Genomic DNA, 15,392 nt, shown 5'->3' with positions numbered 1-15,392 from the left:
GTTACTTATGGGTTTAACAGTACGCTGTTTACTTAATGATATAAAATCTTGTCAATGATGACGTAATATTCATATTCTAACTAATTATTCCTGCGTAATTAATAATTTTTGATTTCTCTACCTATGTCGATACTGAAATGATTCTAATGAGTCCTAATTTTAACAGTACGGACGATTATTGTCTAACCCCATTTACAGCCATTTCCTACCCGCACATCTACCTTAAATATTCAGTGACCCGTGACGTTATCAGCAACAGAGCTTACGTGGACTGGACAGCGTTTGAAATGCATTTATGGATTAATTTCTCTTCTACTATCATGAACATTTATGGCACCTGACTTTAAGGTAACGGAAAAACTAGTCTGTTGCATTGTCATACTGTAACTTACACGTATCAATAAAGCATTCATATGGCACTAATGCATTTTCAGCTTATAATACAATGCTTTCTTCCAACACTAAGGTATTCAGCGTCTTCAGCTCATATTTTCATGGTAAATATGATGTTCAGAGGTTTCGGAAGGCAAATACGACACTATACAACTGTTATTAAGCACATGAGAGGACAATAATATCTCCATATAACCTTGCTGTTTGTTGTTGTTGTTGTTCACAGATAGAAATGGCCTATTCTCGAAAGGTGGCAGCGTTTGTAGTGCTCATTACCTTCAACGCTGTGGTGTTTCTTGCATTGGTAGGTTATTTCAATCACCCACTGTTGGAATCGTTAGAAAACTATTGATATATAGGACATCTCTTGTTGAATTCTGCCAATTAATGGACGAGATATGTAGTTTCTTTCAAACGACTGATTCACTAAAGGTAGAGAAATTAAGAATCTACCTATAACAACTTTGCTGTAGTTGAGCTATAATTACATTATTCCAATGATTGTTCAATAATCAGACATAAGTGCGGGAAGATAATTTATCAGGTTTTTTTCACCCTGTTCATGTAGCAAATGACCTTTCACCCATCTCGTCGAGCAAGTGTTCAGACGCAAAAGAGAGATCACTTCATTGGACGAGTTAATGTCCCCCTGAGGGATGTTACACATGCAAACAGCACGACGTTTGTCGTAATCAACCCAGAGCGGGAGTACCGACAAGGAGACGTCCTTACTGCCGTCATAGTGGCGAGGGACGCCAGAGGAAGGCCCAAGACGTACGGAGGAGATTTCTTCCGCGCCAAGCTTGTCAGTGTGCGGCCCAGGGAGGCGAGCAGCGCTGGGCACGTGACCGACCATGGCAACGGCACCTACACGGTGCAGTTCCCGCTGTACTGGGCAGGGGACGTTACGGTGAGTGCCTGGCGAACTCATTTTGTGTTATGGTGAACGCATTGAACAACTCTGAGCAATTTGTGTCGTATCACCAGTATTGTCAATTATGTTCTGTGTTTCGTGTGGACTAAATGCACTATACTTGGGCGCACGCACGTGACGTGACAGCAATCGCCTTGCTAGTGTCTTAGATGTATCCAAGATGACTATCTTTAAGGACATCCATAGTCTGGTGCGCTTCGTGTACGCCGAGGCATAGGCAGGCAGGCATGTTGAAACAATGGTAAATCAACCAACCAACCAACCAACCAACCAATTGCCACCAACCAATTGCAACCAACCAACCAACCAACCAACCAACCAACCAACCAACCAACCAACCAACCAACCAACTAAATGTATCAAAACATGTTACAACTTGGCCACGCATTTAACCCCCCAAATCAACTTAATGTACATGTGTATCAAAACTAAATATGCCATATGAAATGTGTTAACTCATTGATATGGCCTACGCTAAATGACGTCACAGCCACGTGGCTGAATATATATATATATATCTTTCTAAAACGTCATCTATTACAGGTGTCGGTCCAACTTGTCCACCCGAGTGAAGCGGTGAGGATACTGCGGCGCATACGAGACGTCCCCGCGAAGAGAGGGTACGAGTGTGTCTTCTTAGACTCCCAGACGGGTACCCGGGAGGAACGACCGTGCTTCACCTCCCAGCCCCCGGGACGGCCGCTCCACCATCTGTGCGATTTCTCAAGAAAGGAAGCGAACGGAAGCTGGTTCTGTGAAAGACCGGACACCTTGCCGTGCTCTGCCATCGCGGGATGTCGTCGAAACGTCACCGAAAAGGGAAAGCTGTCGTCGTCACGACTTGGCCTCGCATCAGATCAAGAAATGAAACTATTTAGAAGGTTTGGAAATGCCATATCTTTTCATTTCTGCACCATGTATGAATCAATGTAGAATGTAAAATTATGGTAACTAAACGTTTCCAATAGCGAAACGAAAAGACTGGAAACTATCTTCAATGCCGTTCTGAGTAAGCCACTCAATCAACAGTTTTATGATTTCACATAGTTCACAGATAGATGTAAGGACTCCATGTCGAAATTGATGTGCCTTTTGAAGAATGAATGAAAAACCTTTATTGCACGTTTATGCTCTGAAGAGCTAAGTACAGGTCATGGTGACAAGCAGAAGTACAGTTACAGTGATAACAGATATCTAACTACACCTAAAGACTAATTAATACCGCTATGTACATGTTTAATTTCTTCTCGCTTCTTAAGGCAGTTGTAAGTGTAGAAGCAAACAGGGTTTATGAGATATTGCTTGTCTAGTTTCATAATGAATACAAATTTTTCTAAGCTATCTTATTATGTAGCCCTTTTTGTCCTTATACAGACCGTTTGTAGAGGCAGAACCTCTAGAGCAGGAGAACCCAAGCCCCATACATGTGCAGGTATCAGGACAGCCTCTCTTCCACCATCTTCCCGCGTGTTCTGTGAGCACGCCCGAAGTTCTAGGTCATGGTTACTGGTCAGGCAACGTGTGGAAGTCCTCGGTCTGCAGAGTCAGATACTTTTCAAGGATAGACACGCGAAAATGTCTTACCAATAAGACTATCTACATTCAGGGCGATTCAACCATCAGACAGTGGTTCCTTTGGTTGGCCGCGGGGCACAGCAAGGGAAGCCTCAAACCAGGTAGGACAAGGTTTTGCAATTCATGAGACATTTATCGACCACAACGAAAAACGACAAAAAATGAAACCCTCTGAATGTCCAGTCGTTCTCATGTGTTGCGTTGTGTTGGCCCGCCCACTAATTTCTGACTTGAGAATTAACGTTTCCTGAGCCATTACGTCAAAATAAGCCATGTGCCCGAAGTCTGTAACGCCCCCCGGCTTCGTTCGAAGGAGGTTTGTAGGCTTTGGTGTATATTCCTGAAATTCACCACCATAAGACCAAAAAGTCTGTCAAAATTTGTGAGTAGATGCTTTTTTTCATTCTTTCCTCCGTTAAACTTCAGTTTGATCTTCAATTATGTTCTTCATCACTAAAAATGTGATATTGTTTCAGTTCTTGTACGCTTTGTTGTTTTAGGCCCTGCGATTGTTGTCAACAAAGAATCGAACGTCTTCGTTACTTACCGTTCACACGGCCTGCCCGTGCTGGGATCGCAGTGGATGAATATCTCCAACATCAGGTACGTTGTTGACGAGCTGGACTCCATCCATGGCGGCCCAAATACGGTCATAGTTCTTGGTCTGTGGGCTCACTTTACTCCGGAGCCTCTAGAGATGGGTCGGGCTCGACTACATGCCATACAGACCGCCATACGTCGTCTTCTCCAGCGCTGTCCGGGCACACGGGTGTTCGTGAGAACAGGAACAACGCGAGAACACAAAGGCATGTCCTTCTACCTGCGGGGAAGCGACTGGCTGGCGTATCAGATCACGCGAGAAATCAGACAGATATTCGGGCCTGACAGGAACGTGGCGGTGCTGGACACGTGGGACATGAGCGTCTGTCAGTGGGAGGAGGATGACGTTCACCCAGGGCCCGCGATGATAGGCAGTCAGATGAACATGCTCCTGTCTCACATATGCCCCGAGAAGGTTAATATTACAGCAATCAAATAGACAAAGTCAAACGTTAAAGCCCCCCTCTCACTGGACCCGCGGCACGCTGGCGGCGTCGCTGCGTCCTAAACTGGATTTGTGTTACCCTTTACTTTATAATGGGAATATCATTAAAACGTAGAAGTATGACCAAAAAGACAGCAAAACACATGGTAAGATTCGTTTTTTGTCAATGAAATTCGTTGAGTACTTTGCCAATGCGAGGGGGGGGGGCATCAATCTGGCAAAACAATAAACCATCATTTCCTTTTGTTACATGCCGATTTGATTGATCACCTTTGTAACTGGTGCCATACATGTTTTATTTCGTTCCTAGTCTTGTTGACAAAAATAGTGACGTTGAGACCGGTGGTATTTGTGTTGTGGCGTAACCGCTTTCCGTGAGAATACTCCTCCAAATGATCTTCCCGCTAATTACCTTTATAAAGCAACCATTGTTCCTTTCTCGGATCAAAGAGAGTGCTTAAGATATAAATATGTCAAGCACACACACAAAAATATCGCGACAAAACGTCCTTCCACACGGCTACGTCGCAAAAAAAAACGCTTTGAACCATCGAAGGCACACCGTAGTTCAAATCCTCACATGACGAGGTCAGTCTGTTCCAGTCTGATGTAGCATCTAGCTTATATCCCTAAGTACCCTGTTTTTCTTAAATGTCGGATATTTGTTACCCTGCGGATTTAGGTGATGTAGCAGTGTCTATAAGGGCTGTTTATACTATATTCTTTAGGCCATCATTCCACTGGGACGGCACTCTCGCCGCGCTCTCACGGCGACCTCAATTTGGCCAGATCGCCGTGGGAGCGCCGAGAGCGCGGCGACAGTGCCGTGGGAGCGCGGCGAGAGCGCCATGCGCACCATGCGCGCCGTCACCTCGGCGATGGTTTTGGTGGTTTTGAAGATGTCCAAAACCGTCGCCGTGAGCGCACCGAGGATGGCGATGGGATCAATGGGCCGCAGTGAGGGATTAAAGGGCGCAGCGAGCGCTCAAGGATCGCAGCGAGCATTCTACGAGGATTGAATGGTCTTATCTGTAGTTCAAAGAAATCTCATTCTTGAAGTGGTGTATCTTTAATTTCTAGGAATTTTGTGGTCAAATCATAGTTTTGCTCATAGGTAATACAAATTGACGAATAACTACAAGTACTTGCTTCCATTCAAATTAAGTTCCCTCCAAGTTTTATTGTCAGTGGTTCAAAAAGTGTTTCATAGAATGTAGAATGATAAAATATATTTACTGCAAACAGTTTATATGACAGACAACACAGAACCGTGCAGCGATCAAAATTGAATCTGTTTTTCCCTTGATTTTATCATTCAAATATGATGCAAGAGGTTAAGGTATGACTGAGAAGACAACAAAGCACACAAAACGTAACAAAAATTCGTTCTTAAGCTGTATCTCTTGAATTCGTTGAGTGATCTGTGAAATCTTTGGTCGCTTAGAAAAAGCTGCTGACATTTGACATTTTGGCCGTAGAGATTCCACTTGAGCAGGTTTTTCAGGAGTTCGGCGCTCTCACGGCGCTCTGGCCAATTTTAGGTCGCCGTGAGCTAGAGCGCGGTGAGAGCGCCGTCCAAGTGGAATGGGGCGCGGGTATAATCCAAGCCTCCTACTATTGCTTTGGTCACAATTGGAAAAAGGGGCCCTGCCGGGTAGTTCCCGGGCCGTTCTTGGCACTTTCGGGCGTGACCCCTACGTGGCCCCGTGGGACACCCTGCGGCTATCGGGCCATTTTGGGGCCCGGCGGGGACCCGACAAAAATTTAGTTCTGACTTAAATTCTACCCGGGCCCCGCGAACAAAAAGACGCCGTGATCTAACCGTGAGCACACCGAGAGGTACCCCTCCGGTTGCCGGCAATCCACCGGGACAAATAATAATTTGTTTGTTTGTTTGTTTGCTTGTTTATTTATTTGCACACCAAGGAAATCTATAATACATAATATGATAAACAATAAGTGAAAACAGGTTCAGGGGGAAGGAAAAACGTATATAGCTTATACTAGGCCCCTCTCGTCTATACTTATCAAACTTGATTATAAATCATAGATAATATAGCAAAGTATTAAGAGAATATGAGAACGATAGATAATGATGATCAAATAATTAATGGTACAAATTAAAATTAGATAAGAACTGAGCATGTGACTCTACAACAGGGGTTATGATGGCTTTTCAGGGCACTTTTAAACGTCAGAAAAGAGGTGATTGTATATTTGTCGGAAGACTGTTCCTTATTGTGACATATTTGCATTTTACGGAGAACTGTGCTAATGATGTGCGGAGGAATATACAGTTGATTTATATGCAAGGTATAATAGTTGTGTACAAGTGAATTGGGGTTTGGGAAAATATAAAGAATATTGGGGATATTGTTACAAAGGAAGTTAAATGTTAATATATTGATTTGTAATGTACTGATATCGATGATAGCTAGCATCTTTAAGTTTTGAAATAGAGGAGCCATGTGTGAGCGAAAGTCAGAAGCAGTGCTATCCTTGTGAATTTCGTTTGGAGAGTTATAAGAGGCTGTAGAGTTGCACGGCAAGCGCATCCCCAAACAATAATAATGTTACAGTAAGTCAAATGCGGGTATATAAGGCTATTGCATATAGTTGTGAGAGTCTTTTGAGGGATGATGTATTTGATTTTCACACTAACACCAATTGTTTACTTATAGCAGGGAAAGACTCTCCAGTTCAATGTGTATACTTCGTAAGACCGTGTGACTTCGTGTGACGTTACAGATCAGGTGAGCATAGCTAAAGCGATAACTTCGAGAATCTCCAGTGCAATTTTATATACCCCTCGAGATATGACGAGTGCCCACCAGGAGCCTGCCTGATGCCCGACCGTCGTTCGCGGGGGAATCGGCAGGGACCCTACAACTGCCCCACCTGGATGTGATAAGCACGCGGTACCCTGTCGGACCCCACAGGGGTCACTACAAGGCACCTTCAGAGCAACTGACGGGTGCCTGCCGGAGACCGACCAATGAAGGTGACAAAATTTTACAAGAATGCCACCGAGTGCCCGCCGGAGCACCCCGGGACCCCTGCAGGGCAGCGCGAAGGAAACTTTTAATTGTGACCACGACAGCCGGTGCCTCCCAGACGTCAGAGCCCGGCCGGGGCTACATCCCCGACGGGCACCGGCGCAATTGTGACCTAAGCATATGACGGAGAGTAAATCAGACAGAAACATGTATGGGCAGCCACTGTGCCATCCCGCTTAACCATAGCATCAGGTGTTTGTGCATGTGTGCAACCTGATCTGTTCGACACAGCAAGGACCTTGGACACAGGTAGACTGGAAACAGCGGTGCGCACGGCATCGACATTTTTGATTGTGTCTGATCTGTATCTGTGTCCATAACTGAGGATTCGGGCTGTATAGTTCGTATCCAGGTATTCTGGATAAGGGCCAAAGGAGCGAAAGAAAATGCAGTAAGTCGTCTTTTTCCTTCGGGAAGCAATGTTGTACCTGTGGCCGCTAAGCTGTCTTCGTGGGGTCGAATCCTGACGTGAAACGACGTTGAGCCGGTGGGACCAAGAGTTTCAACTCTTGACTCAGGTAAAAACATATTTACAAAGTCAGCTTTAGTCAAGGGAGGTTGAATTTGTCCTTAGAAAATGCTAGGAAAGACAGTGCAGTGAAATTCATTCCATCCCCAGCCCCTACGTACAGGGACTATGTATTGACCTAGATTAGCGCGTTCATTATGTTACTACTACTAATGTAGTCGATACTTAATAGAAATAGTACTTAATGTTAATATATGTCGAACGAATATATGTCAAAAGCATGACTCCTTTTTTCAATTTGCCAAGGTGCGTTGTAAGTCTTAAACAAACACCATAGTGCCTTGCTTGACTCCCAGTAACGGTAGTATTATCCTCCTGTTCTATGCTTTTGTTGACAGTAATGCGATCTCCCCGAATGGCGGCGGTGTTGGGAACGCTCACTTTTGGGGTGCTGATGTCAATCATGGTAACGTTTTCACTGTTTCTTATGTCTTACCATGACTGGTTTAGTGGTTAGCGAGTCCACCTCTTGGACTGGAGGTCGAGAGTTTGAATCCTTACCACTTGTTATTCATTTGTGATTTACCATTATCATAATTCCTTTGCTTTTTATGGTCTGTTTGTATAATTGAATTTTCATATTATTTTGCATCATGTATGACCTAAGGTTGTATTACGTTTTCTTGTTATGAGCTCCATTGAAATCAGACCTACACGACGGAAGGGACTCCCCGTGTGTACGCAAGATTGATAGATAAATATTTTCGGCATGGCTGTTACTGAAAAGGCTTGCAGTAGTTTTTAGGAGACCTTCTCAGTCCTGGATCTCAGCAGAGCCGCACTTAAAGAACCCAGCATACTTAACAGGAAGGACGAATATTCAACATATTGCTTTATTTTAGCAGACATATCCTTTTCTTTTTTTCCGGTCCAGTCTAAGACTGAGAAGGAATCATATTTTTTTCTCTCTCGAAAACTAGTAGTGCAAGGTGGCTTCACTACGGCTCGTATAATGAATGAATGAATGAATGAATGAATGGATGAATGAAGACGAAGGACAGTTTGCTCCGTACCGACTCTACTCTTAAAGTACCAGTGTAGCAGTAGGGGTGTACCAACATACAAGATGAAAGTGACATTGATGACTCATGGACACTTTAAGTCTCAGTACAACGTATGCAGGACACTGATGATCCCTGTAAGAATATAATGATTCAGTGCTAATGCGCACAACTGAAAACTTTCAATGTTGAGTGATTCACCGTGCAATAACCAGTACACGACTGATGGAAATCGATCCCAACGATTAATGTTGTCAAATGTTTTTTATTGAATCTTGTGTTTATGTGCGGAAAGTTATTTCATATTGTAACACCTTATAAGTGCATATTCATGTATTTCGTTAATGTGGCTCTCCTAACACGGAGGAATAAAGAAAGGGAAGGAAAGAAATGAATGAATGAATGAATGAATGAATGAATGAAAACTTTATTACCGTGTTTTACGCCATTTTGCGCCAAGCCCATGCGGGCTTATAAGACACCGTATATCTAGCCAAGCATACTGGGTCACCTTTCTTTACAAATGTCTTCGGTTCTTTTATACGTCCAGTCGACTGTATGCCAGTAATATGCATTGCATTTCAACCCGTTTCACGCAGAGTTTGGAACGAGTCTACTTTACCGATCAACCGAGTCCTCCGACACAAAAGCGGATTCGCCTGATGAAGCAAGTCACGGACCCAAACTACACACAGTTTGTCGTGATCAACCCAGAGCGGGAGTACCGACAAGGAGACGTCCTTACTGCCGTCATAGTGGCGAGGGACGCCAGAGGAAGGCCCAAGACGTACGGAGGAGATTTCTTCCGCGCCAAGCTCGTCAGTGTGCGGCCCAGGGAGGCGAGCAGCGCTGGGCACGTGATCGACCATGGCAACGGCACCTACACGGTGCAGTTCTCGCTGTACTGGGCAGGGGGCGTTAAGGTGAGTTAAGATGCGAGAAAATCAACAAATGGTTTTGATACATGCGGCTATGATATTTTCACTCATGTGGCTAGGACGTAAGTATGAGCTAGTTTACGATATGAATAGCGCATGCGCAGAGCGATACATTGCGCGCTGTATGTCAAAGTTGAAGGCCCCTGGCCGTTCTTTATGTATTGTAAGGGGCCTTGAACTTTGACAAATTAGCCACAGTGCATCAAATTTTGCATGCGCACTTCAAACCATGACCCTGCTTATTGTCCGCTTTTCTGTGTAGTAATTACCCATTTGTATGATCCTCAAAAGAAAAGTTTCTCAAGGAACTGGATAAGATTGACCTTTTACAAAACTTATATCCAGTTGCTTAAGTAACTTTTGTATTGAGCATCTCATTACCTGTATTTGTAATCTTAATTGCCATTTTTGTGTGCTTAATTTTAGGCGTCGATCCAACTTGTCCACCCTAGCGAAGCAGTGAAGGTACTGCAGCGCGTGCGAGCGGTCCCAAACAAGAGAATCTTCTTCTGCTCCTTCGTTGACGCCGAGGCAAAGATCATCGTGAGGCGCCGGTGCTTTAGCTCCAAACCAGCAAGCCTACTACCTCACCAACTATGTGATTTTTCCAGAGGTGACGAGAACGGACGCTGGTTTTGTAAACGACCACCCTCCCCAATCTCTTGCTCGAGTATCTCCAAGTGCTGGTGGGATGGGAATAAGACCTATGATCAGGTCCCAAGTCTCGTGTCTCAGACTGAAAGGAAACTCTTCGAAAGGTATCATTCACGATGTCGTTCTTATCTTGGCTTAAATCTTTAGTATTATAACATTCTAAGTATGAAGATAACAATGGCTCTCATCTGAGTAGTAAATACATCAAAATAGGGCATATTGAATGTCTTTAACCTTTCTAAAATTGAAGTTTTATTCAAGATTCTTTGTTTCCAACTAGATCTATATGTCTACATGTCAACATTACACTTTTCATACCACAGTCCCTTCTTAGAGGAAGAGCTGAAACAAGACGTTCCAAGACTCATACGTGTCAAGCCATCAGGGCAGTCTTCTGTTCACCGTCTTCTCAAGTGCTCTGTAAACACACCTGACGTCTTAAGCCAAGGCTACTGGTCCAGAAATGTCTGGAAATCCTCGGTATGTAGAGTGAGGCTGTTTGGAAGGAAGGACGTCCAAAGGTGTCTTGCCAAGAAGGAAGTTTATCTGCAGGGAGATTCGACCCTCCGACAGTGGTACCTCCGGTTGGGGAAACTTGTACCACTGCGTAGTCATGGAGACAGTCGTGCAGGTCAGACTTTTTTTTCGTTTTCGGAAGTTGCATTTTGCATCTAGCTAAAGTATATCAATCCTAAAATACATCCCGATTGTACAATTGTTTTGTACGTTAACAATATGATTTTTGTTTCGTTAGCGTCGAAATTTTCCTAACAAATACGACATTATACTATCAATACTATGATATATTACTGTCTAATACCATTATATGTAATGATATAGATGATATACCTAACCATCGTGTAATATATTGTATATACATTTTGTACATTTTATGAATTGTATATTGAAATAAAGTACTTTGGAAAAAAATGATATAGATGTAAGGAAACAATGATATGTAATCATACTTTAACAATAATGTTTGGAGACGAATCACAATCAATGTTTAAGGAGGGCTATGATTTTCTGTAAGTGTATGTGTACTGCACATGTACACACTGTCCCGGTTTTATTTGGTTTTTGTTGTGACCCGCATGTATGTCAATATTCTGTTAGTAATTTACTTTGGAAAACCAATAAAGAGAAGAAAAAAAAAAAACAAATACGACAAAACCTGTCCAAATGCATTTATCAAGAAAGAAGGATAATCTAAAAACAGGTTATCACCGTATCATTACTTTCATCTTAAACAGGACTTGTGAGCTTATGTTTGACCGGTGTCCTGTTTTTCCGCAATTCTATTCGACGTATATATAAGCAATACATGTGAAACAAGAGTCTTAGGACCCAAAATCTCCGTGAAACTTTGTTTTTTTTATTAAACCAGTTCCCTCCATTCTATATCGCTCAATGGTATGACCCACACTGGTCAGGCAAGGGGAGAAGTGGCTATAAATAGCTACTGACCTAGATAAGAGACCAACAGATGGTGCGACCTCAAAGCCCACAATAGAGTAGATATTCCTCATTACTTATGCAAATTCAGTATGAATTTGCATAATTAGCACTTCAGTTTGTACAGCTCTGTCCAACCTACCTGCATATCAAATAACATGAAAATCTGTCGCTCCTTTCTTCAGTTATTCTCCTTGCAAAATATTTACAAACACGCCATTGCAGTTCCAGTGACACATACCAGGGGGCCCAAAATCGACCTTGACCTTTCTCCTCCCAGCACCTACCCACATACCAAATATCATTTCAATCCATCCACACGTTCTTCAGTTATGCTGATTTTAAGCGTCCGGTGACACATACATACACACACGGTGACACAAACATACACACACGCGCACACACACGCAAACACACTAACTTCGCATGATTTGCACTTCAGTGTGTACATCTCTGTCCAACCTACCTGCGTACCAAATAACATGAAAATCTGTTGTTCCTCTCTTCAGTTATACCCCTTTAGAACATTTTACAAATAGGCCATTGCAGTTCCAGGGACACAAACCAGGGGGCCCGAAATCGACCTTGACCATTCTCCTCCCAGCGCATACCCACATACCAAATATCATTACAATCCATCTACACGTTCTACAGTTATGCTGACTTTAAGCATCCGACGACACCCATGCAAACGATTAACCTCCTTACTTATGCAAATTCGGTCTCATTTGCATAGTTTGTACTTAAGTGTGTACAACTTGGTCTAAACTACCTGTGTACCAAAGAACATGACGATCTGTCGATCCACTCTTCAGTTCTTCTACATTGAAGATTTTAACAAATACGCCATTGCAGTTCCAGTCACACATGCCAGGGGGCCCCAAATCGACCTTGACCTTCCTCCTTTTAACACCCACCCACATACCAAAAATCATTACAATCCATGTACAGGTTCTACAGTTATGGTGACTTTAAGCGTCCGGTGACACATACATACACACAAACACCAAACGCAAGCAAAACAGTATCTCCATGAAAAAGCCTTTTTTCATGGAGATAAAAATGCTATACCCTTGCATGTTTGGTTGGTTTTCATTTGCAGGTTGTATTTTTGAATGTGTTTCTTTAGCTCCCCCCCCTCCCAATGGGAAATCTAACACATCACTTTTCATCGTTATAGGACCGGCAACAGGTGTAAACAAGCACTGGAAGATCGCCGCCTATTACCGATTTCATGGCTTTCCCATACAGGTAGCGACAGTGCTGAAATTTCGGCAAATTCGTTATGTTACTGACTCGCTGGACTCAATTCGTGGTGGCCCAAACACTCTGATAGTTCTGGGCTTGTGGGCTCATTTCACTGCAGAGCCTCTAGAGATGTTTCGAGCTCGACTCTTCGCCATACAGAGCGCCATATGTCGTCTTCTTCGGCGCAGTCCGGGCACACGGGTGTTCCTGAGAACTGGAACAACGCGAGAACACAAAGAGTCCAAATTACAGTTCTACATGCTAGGAAGCGACTGGCTGGGGTATCAAATAACCCAAGAAATAAGGAGAACATTCAATAAGGAAAAGAACGTGGTTGTCTTGGACACGTGGGACATGAGCGTGTGTCAGTGGGAACCGGACCGTATCCACCCGGGAAGAATAATGATAGACAGCCAACTCAACATGCTACTGTCTCACATCTGCCCCAACTAGAATAAATGGTCAACCGACGAAATCAAACTCTCATTTTTTGTTGTTGTTGTTTGTGTTCCCCGTAGTAAGTTTACTTTTTTAAGCGTCGCCGTCTTTCATGATGTTTTTTCATGTCCTTGTTTATTCTACCTGTCTGTATACTCTGCTTCCGAGGACGAAGGCGAATCGCTTCTTTCTGTCTCGTCAATAAAGCAAATTTCTTCCCCACTTACGGTGCTCTCTGTGCTCGGACTCGACGTTAATGCCTCAACAACCAGCGGTACCTGTACGGCATCGTCTTCCGTGCTTGAATCAGAATCGTCGTCTTCTGATGAGTCTACTTCTTCTGGAGCTACGACAACGTCGTCCGTGATTATACTAGGCTCTTTATCCTCTGTTACGAGATCTTCTAGGATAAGGACCTCCTCCGGGTTGTTGCCTGTGGACATTTCTTCTATACGGAAGAATGCTTTAACTTCGTCGTTAGAAGCGCGTCGTCGCTGTTGTTGTTGTTTTAGTTGTCGTATGGTTGAAATGATCTGATGTGTGGCGCCGACTACAATCATGAGGAAGCAGAGAGAGACGAGGACCGGCCCCAGGATGTACAGTGGCACGATGGGGTGTCCGTACAGGGTGAAGGCCAGGAGGGTCATGAGGATGCTGGGGATGAGGAGGATGGTACCGCAGATCAGCGGCCCCTGGCGACTGCACTGCAGCTTTCCGGCGTTACCGCAGGTTTCATGTTTTAAGGAAGGTTTGCGAAACGGGCTCTCTTCTTCGCTGTCTTTCTCAGAACGTGCGACATTGTTATCTTCTCCAATTAAAACGATCATGTCCTCTTTCTTACCGTCTTGTAACCCTCTCTCGTCCGCTGTGGTGTTATATGGCTCCCTCTGACTCCTAACATCATGATCACCGTCTTTAGTAACCTCCTCACCGTCCATGTCATTGTCTTCCTGAAGATCCACTTGTGATTTCCGTCGTTTGCTGCTCCTACAGCCCGGACAGTGCCCGTGTCGTCCATCAGAACCCTCGGCACGACGTCGACAACAACCCTTTTTAATTTTACTCCTTTCTTGAAGGTGCAGGTACTGCTGGATGTCTTGAACGTTGGCTTCAAGACTGATTTTGTTACGCCCTGTTCCCGTGTTGTTTTTCCCGTGATGGCGACACGAGGGCTTGTGCTTGACGAACGTACGCTGGCGCTTGCTGCCCTGTGTCTTGTCTTTGCTTTGAGAGCGGGAACGTTTCCGGGCGCTGTTCTTGGTCTTCCGGCGTCCGGTGTTCCGTTTCCGGCCGGTTTTCGGGATGGCTTCGCGATGTCTGTAGCCGATGGGAGGCATCTTGCTCCGTGACTTTGCTCATCAAGCAACCGTAAGATCCTTCGTGTTTACCTCAGGCCTAAAGAAAATCTATGAGATGGTCCCTTGTCCGTCCATTGTACTGCTTATAGGTAAATGATAATCATAAAACATAAACTCCAAAACACCTCACGATGCAACACCATGAAAATCAGACTTCGCCTTGATATTGCTACGCGTAGCACTCAGGTAATTTAAGATGTACTGACTTGATAGCAGATATCTTTTGTACACAATTTAGCTACATCAATCCATTATTCCTTAGTGAGATAAAATACAAACAAAGCATTGTCCTTGTTTTACCTCCTTTCTTTGATTGAAGGCACTGAGCTGTAAACCTTGTTTTGTCAGTTATGTCTGAGGACAGTCGCGCGCTCACAAAGCCAGCGCATAGTGAACTGTCTATGACATTGTTTCTAAAGGGCGTCCCTGTCATTTGGTCTTAAACAGTAATATATAATCCAATCCTTGCAGCACAATGCCTCGTTGTGCTCGTGACTATGGTCAATGATACCTCAATGATACGTCAAGTCTAGGGACTGTACGAGTGTAACCATTGCGTAATAATTCATCTATTATATAATAATAGATAAAGGCATGCTGAGTTGATTGTATGGATGACGTCCTCCGGATAGCTAACACAGATTTATGCCAGCACAAGCAAAGAAAGGCGGAGAAAAAGGGAAATAATTTTACTAACACTTTAGCAGATGTCATTGGTATTGTATCTGAATATTTGGATATAGCTATGCGAGACCGCGAGATGCGGAG

At 43.9% G+C, this 15,392-nt stretch overlaps 2 protein-coding genes across 3 annotated transcripts; both read left to right on the top strand.

Annotated features, from left to right (window-relative positions):
• The first annotated feature begins 156 nt into the window (after positions 1–156).
• Positions 157–4,198, top strand: LOC136440245 (NXPE family member 3-like). Of its 2 annotated transcripts, XM_066436155.1 has the most exons (6): positions 158–348; positions 620–697; positions 962–1,303; positions 1,871–2,208; positions 2,702–3,003; positions 3,403–4,198. In XM_066436155.1, exons 1-6 carry the CDS (start codon positions 331–333, stop codon positions 3,939–3,941), a joined length of 1,617 nt encoding a protein of 538 aa, XP_066292252.1. In that variant the 5' UTR covers positions 158–330; the 3' UTR covers positions 3,942–4,198. The 2 variants fall into 2 exon arrangements, with proteins under 2 accessions (XP_066292253.1, XP_066292252.1); XM_066436156.1 differs by lacking the exon at positions 620–697 and having other exon boundaries at positions 157–348.
• Positions 4,199–5,066: 868 nt separating this feature from the next.
• On the top strand, positions 5,067–13,358 carry LOC136440661 (NXPE family member 3-like). Its single transcript, XM_066436757.1, has 6 exons — positions 5,067–7,521; positions 7,871–7,938; positions 9,133–9,456; positions 9,898–10,229; positions 10,449–10,756; positions 12,761–13,358. Exons 2-6 carry the CDS (start codon positions 7,873–7,875, stop codon positions 13,279–13,281), a joined length of 1,551 nt encoding a protein of 516 aa, XP_066292854.1. The 5' UTR covers positions 5,067–7,521; positions 7,871–7,872; the 3' UTR covers positions 13,282–13,358.
• Positions 13,359–15,392: the final 2,034 nt, after the last annotated feature.

The sequence above is a fragment of the Branchiostoma lanceolatum genome, chromosome 8, assembly GCF_035083965.1.
Source record: "Branchiostoma lanceolatum isolate klBraLanc5 chromosome 8, klBraLanc5.hap2, whole genome shotgun sequence".
Classification (NCBI taxonomy): Eukaryota; Metazoa; Chordata; class Leptocardii; order Amphioxiformes; family Branchiostomatidae; genus Branchiostoma; species Branchiostoma lanceolatum.
This window is presented reverse-complemented; position numbering and strand designations above follow the sequence as displayed.

Coding starts and splice junctions, on each gene's coding strand:
- LOC136440245 (XM_066436155.1), top strand. Junction 698..961: donor CTGTGGTGTTTCTTGCATTG/GTAGGTTATTTC, acceptor CTGTTCATGTAG/CAAATGACCTTTCACCCATC. Junction 1,304..1,870: donor ACTGGGCAGGGGACGTTACG/GTGAGTGCCTGG, acceptor CATCTATTACAG/GTGTCGGTCCAACTTGTCCA.
- LOC136440661 (XM_066436757.1), top strand. CDS start 7,873: ATGCGATCTCCCCGAATGGCGGCGGTGTTGGGAACGCTCACTTTTGGG. Junction 9,457..9,897: donor ACTGGGCAGGGGGCGTTAAG/GTGAGTTAAGAT, acceptor GCTTAATTTTAG/GCGTCGATCCAACTTGTCCA. Junction 10,757..12,760: donor TCATGGAGACAGTCGTGCAG/GTCAGACTTTTT, acceptor TCATCGTTATAG/GACCGGCAACAGGTGTAAAC.